The 27,642-nt window shown below is 40.0% G+C and overlaps 1 protein-coding gene across 1 annotated transcript in view; it reads right to left on the bottom strand.

Annotated features, from left to right (window-relative positions):
- Nucleotides 1-27,642, bottom strand: part of AGTPBP1 (ATP/GTP binding carboxypeptidase 1) — a 121,185-nt gene that overhangs the window by 53,530 nt on the left and 40,013 nt on the right. The window contains exons 4-10 of the mRNA XM_054986326.1: nt 17,365-17,432; nt 15,298-15,361; nt 14,952-15,098; nt 12,369-12,500; nt 11,219-11,312; nt 8,014-8,051; nt 1,628-1,836 (exon numbers count right to left, since the gene is read on the bottom strand). Coding sequence (XP_054842301.1) covers nt 1,628-1,836; nt 8,014-8,051; nt 11,219-11,312; nt 12,369-12,500; nt 14,952-15,098; nt 15,298-15,361; nt 17,365-17,432 — 752 coding nt within the window. The remainder of the gene's footprint in view (nt 1-1,627; nt 1,837-8,013; nt 8,052-11,218; nt 11,313-12,368; nt 12,501-14,951; nt 15,099-15,297; nt 15,362-17,364; nt 17,433-27,642) is intronic.

Genomic DNA, 27,642 nt, shown 5'->3' with positions numbered 1-27,642 from the left:
AAGCAAGGGCACGAAATCTGTGGTAATTAGCTGGCCCCGGATCGGGTGTGATCTGACTATCTCTGCTGAACTATCGAAGAATTTACCTGTGGAACATCCACCTTGCATGTCCTCATTTCTGAGACATCCTGCACCTTTAAGAATCTTTTTGTGCATATCCATTTTCTGGACATTCAAAATACATAAGAAAACTACTTTGCTGTGTATATTATGTTTGCAGATAGGATCTGCCTGCTGTAACTGTGTTTTGTATGATCCATTGTAATCTATATAAGTTTTGGAGTGTGTTGCCAATGTAAATATTTGTGTTAATAGACTTTACTATAACAGTTATTATTTTTGTTCCTCCCGAGTATTGTTCTACTTGCTACACATTGTTCATGGATGGCAACGAACGACGAACAGGGAGTTCGGGTTTTTTTTCGTTTGTGCCCATGTCTAATTCTAACACCCAAGCATCTTCGTTGCTCTCTTCTGTATTTTCCACCTGTGCAGAAGTCAATATAAAGCACAGATATTTTTCAAACTTAGGCATTACAGTAAATTTGAGGTCAGCAGAACTGCAAACAAGCTTTGCAGTAAACACATCAGTGATCCCCAATGTGAATGCCTATCTGCTATCTTTTCCCAACTGGGAACTCTTCATTCTGTAAACTCTGAGGTTATTTTAGTTGCCATACTTCTTGGAATTTAAAACAATATTTTGGGATTATCATAGGGACTGGGACAAGAAATTTTGTGGCTTGGTCATGTCATTCGTGGCAGCTATTTTGTGCTGGTACAAAATTTTAAAAATTCTCATAAGCTCAATAAGGTTCAGGATCTTGAAACAGATGATTCAGTTGGAGGCTTTCTTGCTACAATTTTGATATTATTAATTAATGCTATTCCTATGTCATCTTGGGGCTTGAAACCATCAACAACAATAGCAGCATAATTGCTGTGAACAACATACATGATAATTGCAGTTAACCATTCAGAAAGTATCACAGCACATGAAAGCAATGTAAATAAATGGCAAAGGTCTACAGTGGATTGCTGAAGCAATACTGAGAACATTAAATCTTTCCAACAACTTCATTTAAGTGCACACTTTAAGCAAAAGAACACCAAGCAGCAAACAAATAGGCACAAACACACTGTCTCGAGGGAGATGTTCTGGCAAGGATTGCTGTTCAATTGTTTGACCTTGAAATTGGGCCTGTCCCTCACCAGAGACTGGAACAAGTTATACCACTGTTGGACACAGCTTCTGTACAAAGTTCTTGTAATCAACATTGCCTCTGTCTTCAACAATTTTCCTTTTTAAAAGATGTACATTCATAGGCTATAACTATAATAATAAACAGCCTAAATTAACAGGGCAAGAATACTGATCATGAGACAAAATTATTTAAATGTATATTGAAGGGCACAATGCCTGTCAAAAGTAGTTGATCAGAATGAATAGGTTTCCTCATGAAGGAAGATGATTTTTCAGTTAGGGAAGAACAATAATAATTAGCACAGTTTTTAAGATTTTAGGCAATACAAAGATCTGGAACATTTATAAAAGTATTTTTACACTGACACCTAAAGAGCATATAAAAAAGCTTCACTGTTCAGTTAAAGCGATGCAAGTACTTACTTGTGATGTGTTGTACAGAATTTTCATCCCACTGACATCAAGAAATGCTTTTCTTCCCAGTTTGATGTTTGTAATATTTTTAATGCACTGCAAGATTCCTTTGCGGATCAACATATGCCTATGCCGGCTATCATGACGGTGCCAGTCTACATAGATGGTTAAAAGCATGTGGATATAGCCTCTGTCTACTGCTCTCCTGGCATTTGTTTCTTGGCGAGGGGGGAAAGGTTTAAAAGTTATCAAGCCATCAAACTCAGTAAGATTCAAATAAGTGATCTTTTCAAGAAAAAACTGACTGCAACCTAGTAGTAGTCCTGGATACCCAGGAATACAAGGTTGCACTTAGCTGTAACTGTTGTTCATTGAGTGATCTTCTGTGCAATAACAACAACAACAACAACTGTGCTTATATTCCGCTCTTCTAGACAGATTAGTGCCTCACCCAGAGCACTGAACAAGTTAGTGATATTATTATCCCCCAGCTGGGGAGCTGGGGCTGAGAGGAGTGGCTTACCCAAGGCCACCTGCTGAGCTCATGGAAGTAGCGGGATTTGAACCAGTAGGCTGATTTGCACCCAAACTACTTAACCACTGTGCTACAGGGCAAGCCTGCCACAGATGTTCCAAAGCTCCTAGAGGTATGACATGCTTGCCTAGTCTTTTCATGTGTTTTTTACCCAGGCACAGCTATAAAGGCAAGGTGAGAGGTTCCTTCTCACAGTTCTCTAAGCTGCCAGTACAGGAGGAAAATAAGAACAGGAGCTCATGGCAGGGAAGAAGGGAGGGATGTGTGCCTGCACAGAAGATTACTCAATGAATAACAGTTACAGCTAAGTGCAACCTTGTTTTCATCCTTGTGTCTTCAGTGCAGTCCCACATGGGCGATTAGTGAGTTGACTTACTTAGGAGGAAGCTGTCAAGCTCTTTACTGGAAGAGACTCTTCAGGACTGCTTTGCCTACATCTGCATCCCATCTCGAGTCTACATCAATGGCATAATGTTTGATGAATGTAGACAGTGTTGACCGGGTGGATGCTTTACATAAGTAGACTAGTGGGATACCCACTCCGAAAGCAGAGGAAGTGGACTACACCCTCATGGAGTGTGCCCTTATGTGTAGTGGACATGGTTGGCTACACTCTTCATAACAAGTCTTAATGAGTCCCACTATCCATTCGGAAATAGTCTGTGCAGAGACCTTCTGACCCATTTTGTTCTCTATTAATGATATAAAACAGTTATGGTTCTTCCAAAAAACTGCTGTCCTATCTAAATAGAAACAAAAGGCATGTTTAACATCCAGAGTGTTGAAAAGCCTTTGTTGTCCTGAGGTGTCAGAAAAAGACAGGTAGAACGATGTCTTAGTTTATGTGGAAAGCAGAGATGACCTTCGGCAGAAAAGGGAGGCTTTGACAGAGAACCTTATCTGAGAGCACTTAATAAAAGGAGAGTCAGATCTCATGGCCTGCAATTCACTCACCTTCCTAGCTGAGGTTATGGCCACCAGAAAACCTGTTCTAGCTGACAGCATTTTGAGCAAGCAGGTAGCAGGGGTTCAAAGGGCTTATGCATTATGGAGGTTCCACTGAGGTATGGGCCTGGCAGCTGGGGGATATAGGTTAGCTAAACCTCTGAGGAATGATTTGCATTCTGATTGGGCAAAGAGAGATTTCCCAGTTATATTGTCAAGAAAGGCAGAAACAGCAACCAGATAGACCCTAACAGAGGAGTTAACTAAGCCTTAGTCCTTTTGCTGGGTCAAGTAGTGTAGAACTGATGGTAAGGAACAAGAGGTGAGGTTCAATCTGCTAGCTTTAGCCCAAAGGGAAAATCTCTTTCATTTAGCCAGATATGACTTTCTGGTAGAAGTTTTTCTGACTTCTAAAGGGATTTTTTGGACTGGGGAGGAAAAATCTAATCCAGGGGAGAGACAAATTACGATACTAGTTTTAGAGTGATCAAGTTGTGGTGGAGAATTTCATTGTTCTGAAGCAGCACTGGGGCTAGAGGAAACTGATGAGTTCTGTCTTGGGCCATATCTGTACTTTTTGCCTTCTACTAGGCGAACGCAAGCCTTCAGGGCATATTTTATCACCATGAGCTTGAGAAGGTTGATATGCAGAGACAATTTCTGAGGACCCCGTATCTTTTACTTAGTTGGTTCTAGAACAAGTTTCCCAACCTGATAGGGAAACATCTGTATTGATGGAAATTTGGACTGGAGGAGAACCAAATTGTGTACCACTAGGAGGTTCTGCTTGTTGCTCCACCACTTCAGAGACCTATAGATGAGCTGTGGGATATAGAACCACTTGTACAGATTCTAGCTGTGTGAATGGAACACTCTGACAAACCAGTTTTGGAGGGAACGAAGCCTCAGTCTGGCAAACGGTACTATCAGAGTCATGGGAGGCCATAATTTGTATTTGCTTTGTGCTTTGGTATCTGTAAGAGAGGCCCTTATTCAGAGTGAGAAGAAAACTGGTTAGCCTGCCCGGAGTGGGGAAGACAAGGCCTTGAGCGGAGTCTAGGACTGCGCCCACAAAAACCACCCTTTGTTGGGGATGCAGAGTTGGATTTTCCAGATTGACCCTGAGGCACATTTGGCCCAGTATGTTCAGAACCAGAGATATGTGTTGGGACAGTGATCCCCTGATTTGGCCCACTAGAAGCCAATCATCAAGACAGGGGAAAATAATATAAACCTTTTCTCTAAGATGACTTACCAATACTGCCATAACCTTTGTAAAGATACAAGGGGCAGAGGAGAGACCAAAAGGAAGAACCTTGTATTGATATTTTTGAAGCCACTTTGAAAGTGAAGGAATTTTCTGAACTATTTATTGGAACATGAATATATGCATCTTTTAAATTCACAGTAGTGACCCAAACTTGAACTGTCAACAGGGGTAAAACATTTCTTAATGATAACATTCGGAACTATTTGAACACTATGAACTTGTTTAGGGAGCAGAGGTCTAAAATGGGGTGGGAGCCCGCTGACTTTGTATACAATAAAATAACAAGAGAACACTCCATCCATGCAAGCAGAAGGAACCTGTTCTATGGCCCCCTTTGTCAGCAATGTGTGTACTTCCTTTATGAACAAGGTGGAGGGAGCTGGAGGATTGGACAAAGTTAGAATGCCCAGAAGGGTTGCCTTGAATTCTAGGCAGTAGCCTTGGCTGACAATGGACAACGCCCAAGCCTCCTGAGTTACAGGCTCCCAGGCCTGGACTGCTTGAAGGGGCACAGGGTGGTCTGGCATCAAAAAGTCAGTTTGTTTGGACCAGACTGGTCCTTGGGGAATCGAGAACCATCCTTTAACTTCATTCTGAAATATCTCCCTCTGAGGCTGAGTGGTGGTAGAGGATGAAGGCTGTTGAATGCATCTGGAAACCGAATGGTTGGGAATTGAACTGATGGTATCTATTATAAGGGAAATACAGCCAAGGGAATAATCTTTGCCTGAACAGATTTGGATAGAGAGACATGATACCAAGGGATCTAGCTGTCACTTTACCATCTTTGTTCTTTTTCAGGACTTCATCTGTAGTAGACGAAAACAGGTCTAATCCTTCAAAGGCAAGGACTTCCACCCTCATCCTATGTTGAGGGGCTAGTGCTGTGTCTACGTATGGCTACAGCAGAGGCTATAGCTCTGGATGAACAATCTCCAATATGCCTAGCTGTGTTAATTTGTTGTTTTGAGAGCCTTAGAGCTTCTGCTTGCAAAATCTTAGCTAGCCTTTGTTTGTCATCTGGAATTAAATTTACGTATGGGAAAAGATGGTACCGGGCCATAATGGCTTCATAATTGCCAACTCAAAAGGCTAATGCTGCAGAAGCATACACTTTTCTACCTAATATGTCAAATTTCCTTCCTTCTTTATCATTCGCAGCCAAATGGCCTGTGATTTTCTGGAGGCTTTCTTCTTGGAGGGAGGGATTCTGTAACAATGGAATTGGCTGAGGGAGTGACTGAAAGGGAAACCTGACCTTTCTTGTTTGATTTTATGTTTTTGACGTTGCTGGAGTCGAAGTTGGTTTTGACCACACATACTTAGTCACATCAAGCATTCTTTGCATAACTGGAAATGCTACAAAGTCAATTGCTCCAAGTGCAGGACTTTGAAGGCCAGATCTGAGCAGGTTGGTACGAAACAGTTCACCTCAGTTTCTAAGGACTTCACCATTTAAACCAACTATTCAGTGTGTAAGAGGTCTTCTCTCAGTGAAACAGCAGAGCCCTCTGTAAGGAATTCTGGTGGAGATGGTACCCGCACAAAATTGGAACTGACTGGAGTCATCACTGGATTGTGTGGAAGGGTTCAACACTGGCTCTGGAGCTGCATTATCTTCTGGAACCATAGTAAGAACTGATGAAAATTTTGCCATTTGTTTCAGTTTGGCGTGTACAGGCACATATGGGACTTTCTCATGGAAGAAACAGTGAGGGGGTGGGTACATGCCTAGCAAGCCTTCATATTCATAGGCATAGTAATGATGGTATGGAGAGCTACATGGGGAGTAATGAAACCGATAGCCTCTTTGGTGAGGTGCCAGTTCCAATTGGTTGTTATTATTATTGTCAGATGGAACTAAGGAATCTCTATGGTTTTCAGAGGGTTGTACAAGAGATGGTGGTAGCGGGAAATAGCTGTGGATGGTTCAGTGACTTCAGGAATTTGAGAGAGACTGTACCAATGCAGAATGACATCTCAGCATCTGGGAGGGAGTTCTTAGAATCCTGAGCAAGCTCAAAGGATCCAAAGTAGCTGGGCCTGAAGAAGAGGATTTTCTTCCACCTATGCCCCTTTGATGTAGATGGCTGTTCAATATGTTTGGACTTGAGCTTTGTCTTTTTTGTAGGCGGCTCTGAATGGCAGTGAGGTGGAACCAATGAAGATGTAGCTGGAACTGACTGGTCTTTGTAAGATAAGTCAGGTACTGAAGAAGTAGATGGAACCGAGGAGGCCTGTTCAGGGCGTTGCAGTTCTTTATCTGGGGCTGTCTGATATGAGTCAGTACAGCCCTTCAGGGCTAACTCCCAAAGAGCCACTTTCAGCCATGACACCCTTTCATGGAGAGCTTTCGGCATGAACTGTTTGCAGATTGCACACCATAAGGTGTCACAGCCTTCACCTAAGCAGAATAGGCATTTGTCTCGTCCATTTGATTGGGCCATCTTTGTGTCACAATGGGGAGCATTTCTTGAAGAGGGCCTTCAATGCCATGGAATCAAAGGCCTGGACTCGCCTTCAGTAAATGGATCCAAGGAACAGAGTGAAGAGACATTCTTCTTCAGCAGCAGTAAAAAAAGAACTCAGGGAGGGAGCTGCTATACCTGAGTGAAAAGTGTACGAAAAAGCTAGGTGAGCATCTTGCACTTCTAGGAGCTCTGGAACGTTTGCAGCAGGCCTGCACATGCGCAGATCCCAAATGGGACTGCACAGAAGACACGACAATGAAGTACACTTCTGTGATACATATTTATCTTATTTTCGCATTACCAGTTTATACAAGTATTAAAGATAAAACATATGAAGTGCTTCTTAAAACTTTCTTAAACCTGACACAGAGTCCAATGTTTTCAAGACTAAGTTTTTGTTCTTAATAGATAGGAGCTAATGTAGCTTAGTATGACACAGTGGTTAGCATGTCGGATTCAGATTGGGGGAGACACAGGTTGATATTGCCACTTTGCTATGAAGTTGTCTGGGTTATTTTAGGTCAATCATCATCTATCTGTCACTTCTTGAGCCTCAGCTAACTCACAGGGCCACTATAAGGACTAAAGGGCAGAGGGGAATAACTATGTAGGACACCCAGAGCTCCTTGGAGCAAGGACAAGATAAAAACTTAATAAATTCTAATATGAGCCTGCCTACTACAAACAGTCTTTCACAGTAAAAATAAAACAGAAGTCTAGTGGCACCTCAAAGACTAACAACATTTATTTAGTTACAAGCTTTTGTGAGTCATACCTCACTTTTTCAGACTTATATGAAGCACATTCATTTTACAGACACTTTTATACTCAAAAGTGACGGGGGAATAACTTTTGAGTAAAGGGGCCTTTATAAAATGATTATGCGCTCCAAATGCATCAGTGAGATATGATTCAAGAAACCTACTACAAACATGTTATTACAGAAGATTTTATTAATATATATGATAGACTGGCATTGCTCTTGCTTTTTTCCTTCATTTCTTTAGCAGAATCCTCTACCAGCAAGAAATTCCAAAGCATTTCGACACACAAGATGATATACTACACTGCAATCCATAAAATATCATCCTTCAGTTTATCATTGTATGTATTTATGAAACTGCTTCTATTCTGCATTTTCAAAATATAGTTAAATATAAAACTATACACTTACTTGATTTTAGCAAAGCAGCAAGAGTGTCTAAAGCAACCCTGTAAATATAAAACAGCTTTAGGGAATAATTGTGATCATTGTTAAGCATCATATAACAGAATCGCAGTCCTAAACTTTGATAATACAATTCCTTGTTAAAATTAAAAATACTAATTCAAAACGTTTTATCTGTTCTACATTCATTGATTTTTTATCCAGGTATACACACACATGCATATAAACGCACACAGAGACAAGATTACTGGCTTTATGAGTATCTTTTCAGAACAATATCTCCTCTCATTTTACAAGTATTTCTTTTTATGATTATGTATGCATGGATCTCATGAATAATAATAACATTTGATTTATATACCACACTTCAGGACAACTTAATAGGCACTCACAGCGGTTTACAAAGTATGTTATTATTATCCTCACAGCAATCACCCTGTGAGGAGGGTGGGGCTGAGAGAGCTCCAGAGAGCTGTGACTGACCCGAGGTCACCCAGCTGGCTTCAAGTGGAGGAGGGGGAATCAAATTTGGTTATCCCGATTCGAGTCCCCCTGCTCTTTATCACTACATCAAACTGGCTCTCCATTTTACCCTGACTTTGGCTTAAGAAAAAAAAATCCGAATACATAGAATTAAAGACAAACAAGAGCCCACCATTAATAATGTAACTGGATCCTTGGGTACATGGGAGAATGCAAAGTACTCTTCCTGCACTTCCACCCTGGCTGCCATCCCAAGCCTTACAAAAAATCTGTTACCAGTAGTTGCTACCAGCACAGCAAATTGCGCACAGCAATTAGGTTTGTGACTAGCACAAGCTAAAAACACCTTCCTGGGAATATGTTAGGGAATTTTTATAACCTTTCACCCATACATGAGTACTATTGAAGCAGACCTTCACACGCACTCAGGGAACATTATTTAGCTTAGCAGTCTCTGGTTAAAAGTCATTGTAACCTTACAGCAACTACAAGAATGTCAACATTTCTTGTTTTCCCTTTCTCTAATCAAGAAATAGCCTTGGAAAGCAGTCCCTAACACTCACACTGTAAGAAGAAGGTGCCAAACTTTTTGACATGTTTATATTAAAAAGTGTTTACTGTCTTGTCATTCAGACCCATCAGGTGCCATAATTCCTGAAGACAGCATATCCAAAGAATTATTTGTATAAACCCTGTGTTAACCTTTGATATTTTATTCTGTAAACAATTAGTTGTGATAAGTATATAAGACTCTCTGCTGTAACAGATCTTTATGCATATGTCTTAATGAAGGTATCTGCATCTGGGTTTTATTATAATAAAGCTCATTTATCTTTATGGATCACTGTTTTGGTGTCTTAGTTAATGCAGGTGATGGAATAATCCTATGAAGTGGATCTGATTCTGAGTAGACCAGTTTAGGATTGCTAAGATGCCTATATAAAGAGCAGAAGAAATCCCAGTATCACCAGAGAACAAACTTTGACAGCATAACTAAGGCAGCCAGTTTGTGAGTAGGTGGAAGTCTACAAGTACAGGTTTTATATTAAAAAGAGAAGATACTGTAAAAGGAAAATCAGGAATAAAAAAATTCCTAATTATAGTGCCAATGTAACATTTAGTCATAGTTACAACTAGGGGTGTGCACGGGGAGATTTGGGTTTCCCGCTTCGGGTAAAGCCGAAGCGGGAGAAAATCCGGAAATACCTTAATTCTGAAGCGGGAAGCTGCTTCCCGATCCGTAAAGATTAGCGATATCCAAATCGATTCGGAAATCCCTAATCAAAGCTTTCCGAAGCATTCGGAATGCTTCGGAAAGCTTTGGGGCTGAGTTTAAAGGGCCCCGCCGCTGCTTGCAAGCAGCCCCAAAGCTTGCAAGCAGCCCCAAAGCTTTCCAAAGCATTTCGAATGCTTCAGAAAGCTTTGATTAGGGATTTCCGAATGGATTCGGATATCCCTAATTTTTACGGATCAGGTCCGATTCGGGTAAACCCGAAGCACACACCCCTAGTTACAACTGGCTAAATCCGTTTGCCTCTATCCATGTATCTCCTGACTAATACTCAATTAAATTAGACTAAACATTAACAAGGGATCTCTTGTGCATGTCAGAAATTAAAAAACATAAAAATGCAAAATGTTAGAAACTACAAAAAAAGTCCAAAATTTTCTTATATACTTCCTGTTGCTATATCAAAATTCAGGTAGGATTCTGTAAAATTGAGACTGAACTATTGTCATGTGTTCTACATAGGTCTCTCTCTCAAAGTCAGCTTGGAACTTCCAGCTGGTGCAGAATGACAAGTTCAGTTTTGGCTTTCACATGCAAAACCCTTCATGGCTCTGGAACCACATATCTGCAGGACAGCCTCTCCTCATATACTCCGCCACAACAGCTTCACTTATCTGTGCAGGGCCTTCTACAAGCACAACCGTGTAAACAGGCAAGATCAACAACTGCCTGTACCAGAGGAGTTAGCCATGTTAGATGCATCTGACAAAGAGAATTGTGGATCTCGAAAGCTTATGCTACAGTAAAGTTGGTTAGTCTTAAAGGTGCTATTGGACTCTTTTCTAAACTGCCTGTACATGTGCAATCTCTGTTGTGTCCCCAATCTTTCTGAATGGCCTGCCTGATTAGGTTGGGAAAGCTCCCACATTCCTGGCATTATGCAAATCAGACTTGTTCTGGAGGGCATTTTTACAAAGATAGGAGGACTATATTATAGCAGAATGGTTCATAAAGATGCTTTAATAAAGAGAATGGGACAGCAGAGTACACTATAATATATGTATTATCAGTTGCTGTATATATTATGCTACTGTAAAATTTCTGTATTATCAGAAATTATCATATCATGTTAATACTTGTACTTTGCTTCAGATTTCTGCTTGGTTTTAGATTTCTGCAGTCCTAGTATATTGCTTATTGGGCATCCTATCCTATTGATTGCCTTGACTTACACTGTGTAATCCTCCTTGAGTCTCAGTGAGAAAGGAGGACTATAAATAAGGTAAACAAAATAAAAGCATATTTACAGTTTGTTTTCCTTTTTTCTCAAAACATTTTCAAAGATGACTGTAGCCATATAACTCCTTTAATTTGGACAAAAGCCACATAGGTTCAATCATGTTGTTTTGTTCCTTATCTCAAGATGCACTTATATTTAAATAAATATTTCAGTGGCATTTTAAAAGTTCTATTCAATGTACTGAGTATTTTACTTACTTCATAAGGCCAGTGTTCCTCTTGCTGAAAGGACCAATGATCTTAAACATCAGTTCCACAACCCCATTCTTACCCAAGGACACAGCATTTACAGCTGAAATATTTTTCAAAAAAAGATTTTTTAATTGAAGTACAATAGTATTATTGTGATCCTTTATACTTAAAACAAGAGTAATCTAGCTAAACACAATCTTAACAGCTTTTCTATCACTAGAAATAAATTGTACGCCTGCTTCCTCAAATGCTGTATACAAATGTCTAGTGAACTTTCAGAATACTATATGCAGTTGTCTGTATGCGTTACGCTATAAAATAGTTGTTATATCTTTTGGATGTTAAGCATTAGTGGTGGGAGCAATCCTAGTAAATGGTTCCTTGCAAGTTACTAGGGCAGTTACTAGGGCAGACTGGAATATAAAGCATATATGTTTACATGATGCTCTGTAGTGTAAGATGCTCGAGATACAATTGTTCTTTAAATTGATTTCTCATTTACACAGCACTCATCTTATCTGTAAATTTTAAAATATCAATGGAATCTTATGGCTTGCGTACAGAGCACCTAGAATTGGTAGACTGAAAACTGACTAAAGCAATAAAGCCACTATCTCAGAAAAGTGACCATCTGGCACTATTTGCTTTTAGAGAAATTACATATATAATGCTAGTAACCATGAATAAAACATTGAGGTTTTTTTGTCATAGGGTTACACCATGGGATTATAGGCTTTTAAGCACTTCAATTTTTGTTCTTGAATTCTGTATACCCACTGTTAAACATTACTTTAACATTATGTTAGTCAGATTAACATCAACAAGGCTTTCCTAACCACCTTTGCAAGAATTCCTAATGACAGTGCCAATGTAATATTTAGTCATAGTTACAACTGGCTAAACCCTTTTGCCTCTATCCATGTTTCTCCTGACTAATAATCAATTAAATTAGACTTAACATTAACAAGAGATCTCTTGTGCCACAACAGAGGCAGGTAAGTTCTTGAAAACATAAAACAGCAATGTACCAGCAATTAAAGACAGACAAGATCTGGTACTGTGCCAGTGTATGGAAGCATATTCCCCTTTACTAGTTTTCAACATTAATATAAATGTAATATGAAGATATCAGAGGGAAAAAAGTCAAAGTTCTTACAGTTGGTTGAGTATACTCGTAACACTTGAAGACAAGGCAGTATTAATCTTTGATTCTGCAAGTTTTGCTTCACTATGTTTAGCGTTATATTTAAAGCACCACTAATTCTGGCTTTTACTCCAATTTTTTTATCTGAAAATAAAAAGCAACAGAAATCTTTGTACATATACAATTAAAATGTACTGAAATATACTTTCAGAATTCAATTATAAAAACTACTGTGTTTAAGGTAATTAATTTTAGAGGCATATATACAACCATACAGTCCCCTCTGATGGAACAGCATTTCCATCTGCAAATGAAAGGGTGACAATTCTTCCCAATTTGCATCCTATGCTATTCCTGAAGGTATAGTGATACCTAGGAACACAGTTTTAGAGAAGGCTCAGTGGACTGCAGCTAGAGTGAGAAGAGGGAAATCCCACTCCTCTGCCTCTGGAAACATGCCAATGGCACTACTTTAACTAAAACAGAAAATCAAGTCATTATTTCACCCAATGGTCACTATTTAACAAGTTTCTTTAAATCCATATAACCAATGTTCCTTCCTTTCCAGTACAGCAGATCGGCCCTCTTCCCTATATACCTTGAATACCAGACTAGTACTAAATCAAAAGATTTAAGTTTCAAGACTCAGTTACTCTAACACTTAAAACTATATGCATTTTCTCTTGAAATCCAACCTATGCCTTCTTGGTTACCTCAGTGACAGTATTATGGCTGTGACCTAATCAGATTTCAGGTATTTTGTTTATCTATCAGTTTCCTACCTGCATATTGATTAATCCATTGTTAACTGTTTGTCTAATAAAGATGATGAACAGAGATTGGATGGCTTGAAATGAAAACTGCTGTTTCTCAAGAAACCAGCTTTACAGATGAAACTTCTGGGCAGGGGTATGCATAAAAAAAAATTGGTAAATCTGATTTTTTTAATTAAATCTGAGAAAAAAAAGGATTTCCCTGAATTCTGAATTGATTCTCTAATTTGGTTCAGTTATTTCTGAAAAATTCAGCCATGGCTTTCTACGGGAAAATACCTCTGGGGGCTATCCGGTGGGTTAGGGAACCTACTTATGGCTATCCTTAAAGCCCCTCCCCCAAGTTTCAGGAAGATTGGACCCCAGGATCAATTTCATGGGCCCCCAAAGAAGGTCCCTTCCTGCTCTTGATTATTCCTTATGGGGGAAAATTTCTGAGGGCTACCCGGGGGGGGGAGGCTGGAAGTGGCTTCACCATATTTGTAGGAAACCTACTCCTGTCCTCTAAGGACCCCACAAGTTTCCAGAAAATTGGACTCCAAGGGCCAATTCTATGGGCCCCTGAACTAGGTACCCCCAAGCCAATCCATTGTTACCTATATAAAAAAAGTCAAACCTGGCACCCCATTGCAGAAACATACTAGGGCAAGGCTGCCATGACCAAGGCATAATCCCAAATAAAAGCTCTCAGAGAAAGCCCAATAGAAACAAATTGAAACAAGGGAATGGAATCTCCCCCAGAACCACAGTGAAAGAGGGGGACCAATATTACATCAGAGAATCACACCCATTCCATTCAAACCAAACTGAAGCAAGTAACACTGTTGCCACTTAGCCCAACAGAACCAGTATCAATCTCAGAAACCAGACACTGAGTTCAGCCAGTGGGGAAACACCACAGAACTGAACCAAGCAGTACCCAGTCACAAGCACAAGGCACGCTCTTGCTTCAGTTTACTTCTGTTGGACTAAGTTGCAAGCTAATTTTTGTGAAATTTGGGGTATTTCGACAACCGCCAGGAGGTTCCCTTCAAATTTGGTGAAGTTTGGTTGAAAAATGAATCCCTCAGCCCACTGGATAGTCCCCAGAGTAATTTTCTCACAGAAAACAATGGTCAAATTTTACCATTTTTTTCTGAAAATTAAGTAAAAATTCCAGATGCCTGTTTTTTTATTCAGAATACTCAGATTTTACCAGATCAGCCAAAATTTGGTATTTTAATCTCAATTCTGAACTAAACTGCACACTTCTACTGCTGGGACACCTCTCTCTCTGTCAAAAAGCATACAGTGCAGATGACAAGGAAAACAGCCTGTCATAAAGTAGTGATGAGACAGAGTTAAAATTTTGACCGGGGAGCGGACGCTGGATTTCATGAATACATATACCCGCCTACTGATTCATTCTGAATTGAGCTCACTCCTCCATTCCAGGGCCAATCTGAAACCGTCTGCTGTGGACCTCATTTGCCCTTCATTTCCCCAGGGATGTGGACAGGGAGAACTCTAAGTAGTTTCAAAATGAAAATGGACTTTCTTCAAAATAACTGCACGAATTCCAAACTGGACCTTGTTGGTGGGGTTCACCTAACATTAGTATCAAACACTGTTGTTTTGTATCTATGATGCCAAGACATCCCTAGATGGAACAATAGATCAATCATTTATCTTGTTTCTCTCAAAAGTATAATTGCCACTTTTTTTTTTACTGCTATGTAATCATGACAAGATAGGAAAATCCTATAAGATAGCATATTAATGAGCACTATGCATTTATTTTTCTTCCACATCTGTAACAGGACTTTATTTAGATTTGGCTCACCTTTTAGACCAAGTTTTGCAAGGAGGGAATGAAGTAGCACCATTAAGTCTTCATTTGGTGGGGAATCTTTGCTGACATTCACAAGCAATTGCAGTAAGATTTGTGTCCCTCCTTTGGAAGCAAGAATACTTGTTCTCCGGCTACCACCTAGAAATAACATATAAGCAACAGCAGTCCTAAAATATATAAACCTTGTGGGAGGACATTTTCCAGCCCATACCAACTATTTATTTTATTTGTGTCAGGAAAACGATTTCTATTTTTTAAAATTATCTGAGAATACAACAATCCAAAAATATCCCAAGTCTACACAAACTCTACAGATTGCAATTTGATATAAACTTACCCACTGCTACCAACTCAATCAGGATGTTTAAGATATTTAGTGTGGTCTGAAGATCTCTTGTGTTCTGAAATGAAAAACAGGGTTTCATTATTTAAATATCTTCCATATATCTAAACTTGCAGTAAAGGTTTAAAAAGTACCATTTACTAAATCAAAGTTTAAATTCAAATCCTTGTAAAATACCTCTCCTTCAGAATCAAACAGATAAGAAATATATACAAGAACGTTTTAGATATTAAATATTACATATCTCTATTCTGACATAAATGAGACTTAAAAGGGCTTTACTCTTACTGTACCATGCCCTACATTTTCTACTCATATTCCAACTGCAGTCCAAGTAGTTTTCATTTATCTTAAACATTGCAACTGCACACCAAGTTTTTTAATGACCTGAATATGTTTATTATGGTTAGTGTGTGTTTATTGCAAGCGGGGGGGGGGTCTTCTCCTACCACCCCCGCTGTTATCATTCCTTTGGTTAGGCTGCCACCACCAAACATTCTTAGCTTTAACCCCTCACCAGCCATTTGGAAACTGGTGAACCTCTAAGCATGTGCAAAGTACTAGCAAATGGCTGAACAGGAAACCCGTGGAGGAAGACACCATTGACACAGCTCCTATTTAACCAAAGAAAGATCTATATTGGATTACAGTAGAATCTAAAATACAGAGAATGTACAATGTAAAAGAAGACACATCACACTTAGGCTACCAACCAATGAAAAGGAAAGGAAAATGTCAAACTTATTCTTGAGACTTACAAAAGATACCTGGCATCCCTTCAGGATGGGTACACATCTCCTTAGAGAGGCAGGGGACTGAGACAAGCTTCTTCTTCCTTCCTCTTTCTCTGTCACCAATGAGCTACACACACAAATGGTTCCAGCCATTTTTAAACCCTCTCTTTAGAAGGGGGAATTTTCCTCCTTGTGAGTTAAAACCAGTCCTCCATAGCTGGGGTCTAACCTAGGCACATATCTCATGGAGCTAGGTTTTATGATGGACCAACAGATTACAAAAACATACATTTCCTCATCATAGGATGTCAGTTATAACAAAACATCCCTCAGAGAGGTGACAATTTAAGCAAATGGTAAACCGCTTTGCCAACTTTTATTGTGCCCTCCTTCCTGAGATCTGCTTTCCCAGGGCTTGGGTAGAGAGATGAATTAATAATAACATTCGATTTATATACTGCCCTTCAGGACAACTTAATGCCCACTCAGAGTGGTTTACAAAGTATGTTACTATTATCCCCACAACAATCACCCTGTGAGGCGGGTGGGGCTGAGAGAGCTCCAGAGAACTGTGACTGACCCAAGGTCACCCAGCTGGCTTCAAGTGGAGGCGTGGGGAATCAAACCCGGCTCTCCAGATTAGAGTCCTGCACTCTTAACCACTACACCAAACTGGCTTAGAGGCCAGACCCATATCTAAAGGCTAGCTTAATATCCTAAGCAGGACAATGTTGGCTGTTGTGGGTTTTCCGGGCTGTATTGCCGTGGTCTTGGCATTGTAGTTCCTGACGTTTCGCCAGCAGCTGTGGCTGGCATCTTCAGAGGTGTAGCACCAAAAGACAGAGATCTCTCAGTGTCACAATGTGGAAAAGATGTAGGACATTTGTATCTACTCAGGAGGGGTGGGGTTGAGCTGAGTCATCCTGTAAGATCAACCCCACCCCTCCTGAGTAGATACAAATGACCTACATCTTTTCCACACTGTGACACTGAGAGATCTCTGTCTTTTGGTGCTACACCTCTGAAGATGCCAGCCACAGCTGCTGGCGAAACGTCAGGAACTACAATGCCAAGACCACGGCAATACAGCCCGGAAAACCCACAACAGCCATCGTTCTCCGGCCGTGAAAGCCTTCGACAATACAGGACAATGTTGTTTAAAAATAAGTTTCCACAGTTAGAAATTTAAGCAACAGTCCCATTCAAATCCTAACACATAACCTCAATGAACTGACTTGTCAAACTAGTGTTATTTATGTAACTGAGAAACGAGCTTTGATTAGTGTAAGGAAGTCCAACTGATTCACCATGAAATAAAAATCAGTACCTCTAAAGTTGAGAGAATAACTTCAATGCCTGTTGAACCTTTGGCAGTCATCTCCTTCTTTATTTTTTCTGAAAATTAAAGACGTGCTTTTTAGTGCATATGTATATGAGTAATATTATAGGCAGGAAATTAATTACAAGTGTGGATGATATAAAAAGATGCAGATTTGTTTAAAGGCCTCCATTGACATCAAGCTTCATTTCTGGCATATATTTCCCCACTCCAGCCCATCTTGGTGATCAAACTAACTCTTTTTTGCCAGTGACATGAGGCCTTGAAATTATTTGGTGCTATCTCCTAGACAAATACTGAATGTCAGCAGGGAGAGGTCAGGACTGAGTATAACTTCACCTTAATATCATTACTTTACACTCATTTCCTGGAACTGACAATAAAGCCCCTTCTGTTACATGGCCAGCAGATTATCAGTCAGGATCTCTCAATAATTAATATAAGAATATCTAGTATGAAGGACTGGATTGCCCTAGCTCTAAAGCTTTACTGCTAAAAAGTTTACTTCGGACTAATCCAATTTGGATTGGTTTGAATTCCCCTCTAAAAACTCATCTCAATGAGGAAACTAAAACTGCCTCCACTGCCTGGAGATCGCCCCCCTTCCTTACTTGGAAATACTCCTAGGACTCCGGACCACCTCCTGATTCACCTTTGGCTAATCTTGTGGCATTCCTGCTGGCTCATTTTGCCCCCTCCCCACTTGTCAAGTCTGGAGAGAGAAATGTATTTTTTTTACACAAGCATCTTTCCCTATAACTGTGGAGAGAATCTGTTCCCAATCAAGTTCTTATGCACTGACTTCTGGTTTGGGATTCATGGAGGTCTAACGCAGCTCAGGGAGCTGGGCTGTCCGTGCCACTGTTTGTGGAGGCTGGAGGGGCGCAAACTGCCCGCAGCCCCCTGTTCTCAGGCGGAGAACAGGCAAGTACGCTTAAGAACCTGAGGGCACGTTGATCTCGGGTGTGAGGGGGGTTCTACACAACGAGTCCCCGTCCGCTCTTGAGGTCCCACCCGAAGAAAGGTTGCTAAAATCTCTGCAGCGGCTCTGGAGTCATTTTCTGGCATAAGACCTACAGACCCAAACTTCAGCAAACCAAGAAGGGAATAAGAATCAATTGGACAATTGAAGCAGCGATTACAACCCAAGAGAAACGTCTAAGAAGGTAAAGATTGCTATCTCTCAATACGGGACTGATTTAAAAAAGCAATAAAGTGATAAAGAGAATTTAAAAACTGCAAGAGACTTGTTATACAAAGGAGGAAATTCCAGCAAATTAAACTTTAAAAAGTGACATTGTAAAGAGAAGTTAGCGCGGAAAATTAATAATTGTTTACATACCTGCGGCTAGGAAGAGATATTGGACTGTGAGAAAGTTTTAATATCGCGAGAACTGCTGTGAAAAGAAGAGGAACAGGAAGTGCGTCAGAACCCTAGAGAGACTGGCGAGAAGCGGCTTGTTAACAACGGAAGTAGAAGGTCGCCATTTTGAAACAGGGCAAAGCTGTGACCTCAAAGAAAACGGAAGTAGGCCATCTTGGATGAAGGTAAGGGCGATTGCTTCAATATAAAACCATAGAGAAAAGACGCCCAACATTTTGGACTGTGCAAACACTAACTGTTAAAAAAATTAACTGAATTTGGACTTTTAAAAATAACAGAGAGTAACAAATCAACAGAGTTGAGGAAAAGAGCGGACTCATGGGAGCGAAGTAGAGCTAGCCCCACGATGTCGAAGGAGTGGCAAACCGCGCTGGAAAATTTGGACAAAAAAGTTTCAGAAGGAAACAAAGAGCTTAAAGAAATGATGCAAGAGAACTTTAAAGACACTAAAATCGGAGATGGCAGAACTCACAAAAAAAATGGATCAAGTACAGAATGACTTGCAAGCTACACAGCAGAGTTAATGTAGTAGAGAACACGGTTGACACCTTAGCAGACGTGCAGAGTACGGAGATGCGAGGAATGAAGGGAAGAATGGCCGTAGTTGAATGTAAACAAATGGAAAAGCAACTTAGATTTCGTGGGATCCCGGAGACTGCAGAAAAATCAGCCCAAGAGCAGATTACAGAAATTTTGGCGGGCTACCTGGGGAAAGAAGAAGAGGAGGTTGCAGCTCTCCTGGATGTGACATACAGAATTAACTCAAAATTTGCAGCTCAGAAGAAGTTACCAAGGGATATGATTGTGCAATTTACGACTAGAAATACAAGAGAGTTAATTGTGAGTAAACAATTCCAGGAACCATTAGAAGTCGATGGGAAGGTGGTGAGAATTATGAAAGAACTGCCCAGAGCGGTGTTGTTGGAGCAGAAAAAATACAGAGAGCTGGTCCAGATGTTAAAGGACTTGAAAATTAGATACAGATGGGAAATACCAGAAGGACTGGCATTTGAATTCGGTGGAGTAAGGAGGAACATCAGGTCTGGTCAGGAGATGGAAAATTTTATTAGGGACAATGAAAAGGACTTACCAAAAAGTATAAGAATGTGATCATGGAGTGTAAAATTATATCTTGGAATGTAAATGGACTAAACTCACCTTGTAAGCGTAAGGCTATTTTCCACTGGCTTTTAAAACAAAAATGTAACATAGTGTGTCTCCAAGAGACACATATTAGAAAGCAGGATTTAAAGTATTTGAAACTTGTAAAGCTTGGAAATGAATTTGCAGCTGCTTCCAAAAAGAAGAGAGGAGTTATATTGTATATAAAGGAGGAGCTGCAGCCAAAATTAGTTTTAAGTGATGTAGAAGCCAGATATTTAGCAGTGGAAATAATTTGGAACTCGAAGAAGACCTTGGTGATTGGAATTTATGCACCCAACGGTGCAAAAGAAAACTTTTTCAAGGATCTACAAAAACAATTAGACGAGCTGACCTATGATCAAATAATCTTGGCAGGCGACTTCAATGGAGTTAGAAACTTGGAAGAAGATAAGAAATCTAAAATTGCACACAAAAAAAGAGGACTTTTGCCAAAGTCGTTTTTTGCGATCAAGGAACAGGAAAGCCTGGAAGATGTATGGAGGAGACAAAACCCAAAAAACAGACAATATACTTTCTACTCTGCAAGGCATGCTACATTATCAAGAATTGATATGATCTGGGCTTCCAAAGAACTGATGTTGTGGACTAGGGATGTGGAGATAATGCCTAAGGCAGGCTCAGATCATAACCTAATCATGTGGAGATTTGGAAAAAATACTAAAAGAAGAGGATGGAGAATAAATGAGGACTTGCTGCAGATAGAAGATAATATGGCGTTGCTACGAAAGGAGACCAAGTTCTTTATACAATATAACATAAACAAGGATGTGTCAACTTATAAGGTATAGGATACTTACAAAGCTGTAACAAGAGGAATATTGATGGACTTGAATGCAAGAGATAGAAGGAGAAAAGAAGAAAAGAGAAAGGAAATAAATGAAAAAATCAAAGCCAAAGAGATGCAACTTAAGAAAAGACCAGGGAAGAAGCAAATATATCAGGACATAAAAATATTGCAGGAGCAATTGACGGCAATGAATAACAAAGAATTGGAGTGGAATCTGAAAAAAATGAATCAAAAAATATTTGAAGGTGCAAACAAACCTGGCAAATATTTAGCTTGGCAATTAAAAAAGAAAAAAGAGAAGAAAACTATAATTAAAATTCGAGAAGGAGATAGAACATTATTGGATCAACCAGCTATCAGTAAAGCTTTTTATAAATTTCATGCAAAATTGTACCAGAAAAAAGAAGTGAATAGAGATTCAATAGCGGAGTATTTGGAGAGAATGAAACTTCCAACGATGTCAGAGGAATGGAAAGAAAAATTAAACAGGGAAGTGACAGAGGAAGAAATAAAAGAGGCCATCCAATCAACGAAATTAGGGAAAGCACCGGGACCGGATGGATTGACGGCAAAGTTCTACAAAATGATGGCTAACGAATTGGCACCTTTTTTGAGAGAGGTAATGAACGAAGTTATGCAAGGCCAAAAGATTCCTGATTCATGGAACGAAGCCAATATATCACTGATTCTGAAAGACGGACAGGACTTGACCAATGTTAAAAATTATTGGCCAATTTCGTTGTTGAATAATGACTATAAAATATTTGCAAAAGTTTTGGCGGAAAGGATAAAGGGATGGCTGTTGGAATTTATTGCAGAAGAACAGGCTGGATTTTTACCCAATAGACAAATTAAAGATAATCTAAGGACAGTAATAAACGCTATTGAATACTATGATAAGCACTGTGACAGGGAAGTTGGTTTCCTTTTCGTGGACGCGGAAAAAGCATTTGACAATTTGAACTGGGACTTTATGTTTGCCACTATGGAAAAGCTGCAAATGGGAGAAAAGTTCATACAAGCGGTTAAAGAAATTTATAGAGACCAAAGTGCAGCGATTGTAGTGAATGATGATTTAACCAAAAAACTGAAAATAAGTAAAGGTACAAGACAGGGCTGCCCTCTGTCTCCATTGTTGTTCATTTTGATATTGGAAATATTGATGATTCAAATACGAGAGGATGACACAATCTGAGGCATAAAAATAAAGGAATTTTCCTACAAAGTCAGAGCATTTGCAGATGACATAATGTTAATAGTAGATGATCCAATTGAGAACATGCCCAAAATAATTGACAAAATAAAGGAGTTCGGAGATTTGGCTCGATTTTATGTGAACAAAAAGAAGTCGAAGATATTATGTAAGCATATGACTAAGCAGAAGCAGCAAGAACTAATGGAGATAACGGACTGTGAGGTAACTAACAAAGTAAAATAACTTGGTATTGAACTGACTGCGAAAAACATAGATTTATTTAAAAATAACTACGAGAAATTGTGGATACAAATAGAGAGAGATTTGATAAAATGGAACAAATTGAATTTATCATGGTTGGGAAGAATAGCAGCAGTAAAGATGAATGTTTTACCGCGTGTGATGTTCTTGTTGCAAACAATTCCAATTATTCGGGACTCTAAACAATTTGACAAATGGCAAAGGAAAATTTCAGACTTTGTGCGGGCAGGCAAGAAACCACGTGTGAAAATGAAAGTATTACAGGATGCGAAGGAAAGAGGTGGTTTGCAACTGCCCAATATAAGACTATACTATGAAGCAATATGTCTGGCATGGTTAAAAGATTGGATAACGTTAAAAAAACGTAAATTGCTGGCTTTGGAGGGACATAAAAAAATATTTGGATGGCATGCATATCTGTGGTATGATACAGTAAAAGCGGACTCTATGTTTTTGCATCATTACATTCGAAGAAGCCTCTACACAATCTGGAAGAAGTATAAGGTTTACATGGAAGATGGAATTCCTTCATGGGTGGTTCCGTATGAAGTAATAGATCCGAGAACTGTCGATAATGAACAGCAACATCTAACTTACAAGGAGATAACACAAATACAACATTCAATATTAAGAATAAAAACAGAAGAAGAGTTGTCTTCTTGTTATGGATGGTTTCAATACAGACAGATCAGAGATCTTTTTAACTCGGACTGTTTAAAAGGAGGAATAAGAATGGAAAATTCAGAACTAGAAGAAGTGATATTACAAGAAGGCAAGAAAGAAATCTCAAAGATTTATAAAGTACTTCTAAAATGGCACACGGAGGATGAAATAGTAAAAGTCCAGATGGTGAAGTGGGCAATAAATTTTCATAAAGAAATAACAATGGAGGCGTGGGAGCATTTGTGGAAAAATACATTGAAGATCTCAACTTGTACGAATATTAAAGAGAATGTATATAAAATGATCTATAGATGGTATTTAACACCAAAGAAAATTGCGCTAGGAAATACCAACATGTCAGACAAATGCTGGAAATGTAAAAAGCATGAAGGATTCATTGTATCATATGTGGTGGACTTGTGAGGTAGCCAAGCAATACTGGGGAGATATAATTGAAGCAATTAATGAGATTTTACAAATCCAAACAAATAAGAACCCAGAATTGTTGCTACTGAACTTGGGAATGGAAGATGTTCCAATGCAGTACAGAACATTGTTATTTTATATGACTACAGCGGCAAGACTTTTGTACGCGCAGACATGGAAAATACAAGAAATACCAACTATAGAAGATTGGATTTACAAATTGCTGTACATGGCGGAGATGGATAAAATGACAAGAAAACTTAAAGATCTTGATCCAGGACAATTTATTGCTGATTGGGGGAAATTGAAACAATATTTAGAAAAAAAATGGGATGTGAAAGGAGAACTGCGGCAGTTTGAGAATTATTAAAATGTGATGTTGAAAACAGAAGAGAGAAACGACTTTACCATTAAGGGGGAAATTTAATTATTGTAACCTAAGCTAGTATTATGTTTAAGGAAATTTTCGTCTAGAACATATAGTTTAATTAAGGAAGAGTAAAATGGATATATTAGTGGATTTAATATAGTATATATATAAAATAATATGAATATGCTTAGAGTAAGAGGTATCATGACATATGCGTTATAGAAGAATATAAGTGAAGTTAAGTAATAAGGGTTAAGGGTTGGAAAGCTGTTGGAAGTCGACAAGGAGGGGGGAGGAAAAGGGTGGGGGTTAGAGTAAGTTAGATATGATGGGAATGTATGTATGTATTAAATATGAAATATAAACTCACCAATAAAAAAAAAATTTTTAATAACAAAAAAGTTCTTATGCACTCCTGCTGGCTTCATTCTTACGTACAACTACAAAGGCTTCATGGTTCTAAACACAGTGATGTGTCTCTGGCCTCTCTAAGCTATTTGGGAAGCACCGCAAGGTTTGGTTTTCACTGTTGTTCCCCTAGATGTATAATTTGGGATAATGTCTGCTGAATACCAGACCCCTGCCTAGAACCTGCACAGGTAAGTAGCTATTTCCCATTCCCATAGGTAGCTATTTCCCATTTCACTCTGTCTCTTACCTCCTTTTCCTGATTGATAAATGTTGCACAATATGTATGCATGCATGGGCATGTGAAATATTAGCTCTTCTTTTGGGCATTCTATTCTTGGCTGCTGTATGCATGATACTATTATAATAGTGTTTTGCACATTATTCCCCTTACTTAAATTTTCACTACCCAAGACTTTAATTCTTCTAAATTTGTGTCAGAAGTGTTGTCACTTTACATGTTGCCATCTTTTGAATCATTTTTTTTTATTTTATTTATTTGACTTAATTTATGCCCCACCTTTCTCCCCAAAGGAACTCTAAATGGATTACATCATTCTCCTTGTGTCCATTTTATCCTCACAACAACAGTATAAGGTAAGTTATACTGAGAGTTAGGCAAGCTTCCATGGCAGCATGGATTAAAACCTGGTTTGCCTAGATCCTAATCCAACACTCTAACCACTACACTACATTGGCTTTCTCATTGCCAAGGTATTATCTTAAAACAGGTGTAAAATCTAAACCACCATCTCTTAGAAGTGGGAGGCAGCAAGAAGATTTTCTTCTTTAGAGTCAGGCTATCCCAGTGTAAATTTGGAATCAAGGTGGAAAGCAGGCCCCATTCACACAGGCAGGTGTCTAAAATACACATCTACCTAACTACACATGGTGACACTTGGGCTTGACAAATATAACATCTTCATACACTGCAGGTAATACACCATTGACTCTCCTTCAATAGTGACAGAGTTGCTCTAAGTCATTGAGGGTAGTGTTCACCCCCCCCCCCAAATTGGGTTATCTAGATCCAGGTATAAAGATCCACCGAAAATCCAGGATCCCTGAAATCTGGGGGAGATTTGGCAAGATTAAAGAATATCAAATTTATTCAGCCACTATTCCCTATGGGGAAAACTATCTGGGGACTTGGGGGGGGGGGTTCAATCAAGCCACCAAATTTGCAGGGAACCTACTCCTGACTGTTCTCTAAATAACCCTTCAAGTTTCAGGTCAACTGTACCCCAGGATCCAATTCTATGGACTCCAGCCACTCTTCTTTGTTTCCTATAGTGGGAAAAGTTTCAAGCCAGCTCTCAGGCAGAAACACATAGAGGCAAGACTGCCACTGGCCAAAGGCACACTCCCAAATCAACCTAGAAAAAGCCCAACAGAACCAAGGGAATGGAATCCTCCCAGAATCAAAGTGAAGCAACAAGACCAACATCAAACCTCAGAGGCATGTTAAACCAGCTAATTCCACCGAAACCAAACTGAAGTACGACTGATGCAACTTAGCACAACAGAACCAGTGTAACTCACAGAAGCCAGGCAGAACAGTCAGCAAATAAATGAACAGCAACTGTCTAGAACGTTAACAGCAAAGTTCAAACCAACAATTTGGAAAAAAGCCAAATCACTCTCCCTCAACAGTAAAAACAGTTTAAACGGTTAATTATAAGATAAAACTTGACTCTTCCCACCCTATTCCTCCCAGACACTAGGCTAACTCCCCTCCCCTAAAAGACGGGGAAAAAGTGAGTCTACAACTCTCAAACCAGTTCCTCCAGCAGGCAGCGCAGGTCTCTTAGCAGTGCAACAGTAGGCAGGCAGCAAATCCATTGGTAAATTCCTTCCCAAAGGCAAAGAGAAGAGAGCAAACCAAGCAAGAGAGCCAGCAGCATTCAACAGCAGTCTCTCTCTCTCTAAGACCAGACCATACAAAATAGAAGCTGCTGTGAGCCAAGCCTTCTTTTTTAACTCTCTTGCAGGAAGTTAAAAAAAGGCTTTCTCCTTCTCAGAGAGTCCCAATGGCTAGGCAAGGAGAGCTCCTGAATCGATTGGCCGTTCAATTCCCACTCTCTGCCTCCTTCCCCCTCCCCTCTTGGAAAAAATGCACGAGAAGACAGGGAAACAGCTAACCAAGCTGCATTTCTTGGACTAACCTGGATTTATCTAAGGGTCTTGATCTATGTTCTTGGATTGGATCTGGGATTCTCTAATATGATCTGGGAAAATCGGATTTAACTGGACCAGCATAAAACGGGCTATTTTTCCAGGTTCCCAAACCTGGATTGCACACCCCTAATAATAGGAATTCAATAGGAATTACTACCCTCCCTTTTTCTTTTCTCACGTTTCAAATAATCTGCTGTCTCTTCTGTCAAACCCCAAACTGAGGAATTTGAAAGGGGGAGATGGTATCACATACATTAGATGAGATATCTTCAAGCCTAAAAGGAACTAAATTTAGAAAGCTAACAGTGCAAACCTACGCAGAGTTACTCCAGTCTAAATCTATTGAAACCAACGGCCTCAGACTGGAAAAACTGTAATTACTGTAACTGTACAGCCTCAAGACAGGTTGGATAGCATGGTAGAAAGGACGATCACTGACTGGCTCACCAGAACTAGCAATTTTAGCACTAAACATGGGCATGAACAGCATTACAAATGCAAAAACCCCATGAACAGCCCGTTTGTCTGTTCGCGAACAAGCCATTCGTGAGGCCTCATTGTAAACGAACAAATGGTCATCACAAGCCTGGTTTTGTCCGCTGTTCGTGAAGCCAGACAGTCAAATACCTTCAATCAATTCCCTTGTCAACGGAGGCAGGGACTGCCTGAACTCTGTCTGCACTCCTTCTGCCGCTCTGGAAACCCTAATCTAAGCCTAACTTAGCTTGATGGGCAGGTCTTCCTTCCAAGTATGAAGCTCCAAAGTGGTTACAATTGGTTACATGGGAGCAGACACCAGGGGGGAGGGAGGGGGGAGGGGTGGTGTTCTGTACCCATGGGCACTCCAATCTCATCCCTGCAAACCCTGTTACGCAGTTTTGACTGCCAACCACTGACCTCCTGCTTTTCTCTATGAGACCTCTGGTTATAAAAGGGCACTGTGCTCCCAGTTCTGGCTTTCAGTTTCAGCAGGCAGTGGAGTGGGACAGAGCTGTTGATAGCCTTTTGGGAGAGAGACAGGGAGAGTGCATTGGAGCTTAGATTTTTTCTGCGTGTGGTGGGTGGGATAGGGATCTATCCCCTCTGGTTCCAGGGATGCTGCTAGGCCCTGGAGCCAAGCTCAGTGGGCACCTCGGTTGAAGGTTCATACTGATTATTATTACTATCAGTGCCTGATCTGGTCAGGTTTCTGGGAGTGCTGGGCTAGGGCTCTAGCCCCTACCTCTGGTTCCAGGGCTGCTGTCAGGCCCTGGGGCCAAGCTCAGTGGGCACCTCGGTTGAAGGTTCATACTGATTATTATTACTACCAGTGCCTGATCTGGTCAGGTTTCTGGGAGTGCTGGGCTAGGGCTCTAGCCCCTACCTCTGGTTCCAGGGCTGCTGTCAGGCCCTGGGGCCAAGCTCAATGGGCACCACGGCTGAGGGCTCAC

Source organism: Eublepharis macularius, chromosome 8, assembly GCF_028583425.1.
Source record: "Eublepharis macularius isolate TG4126 chromosome 8, MPM_Emac_v1.0, whole genome shotgun sequence".
NCBI lineage: Eukaryota > Metazoa > Chordata > Lepidosauria > Squamata > Eublepharidae > Eublepharis > Eublepharis macularius.
Note: the sequence above shows the minus strand (reverse complement) of the source record. Positions and strands in the feature narration are given on the sequence as shown.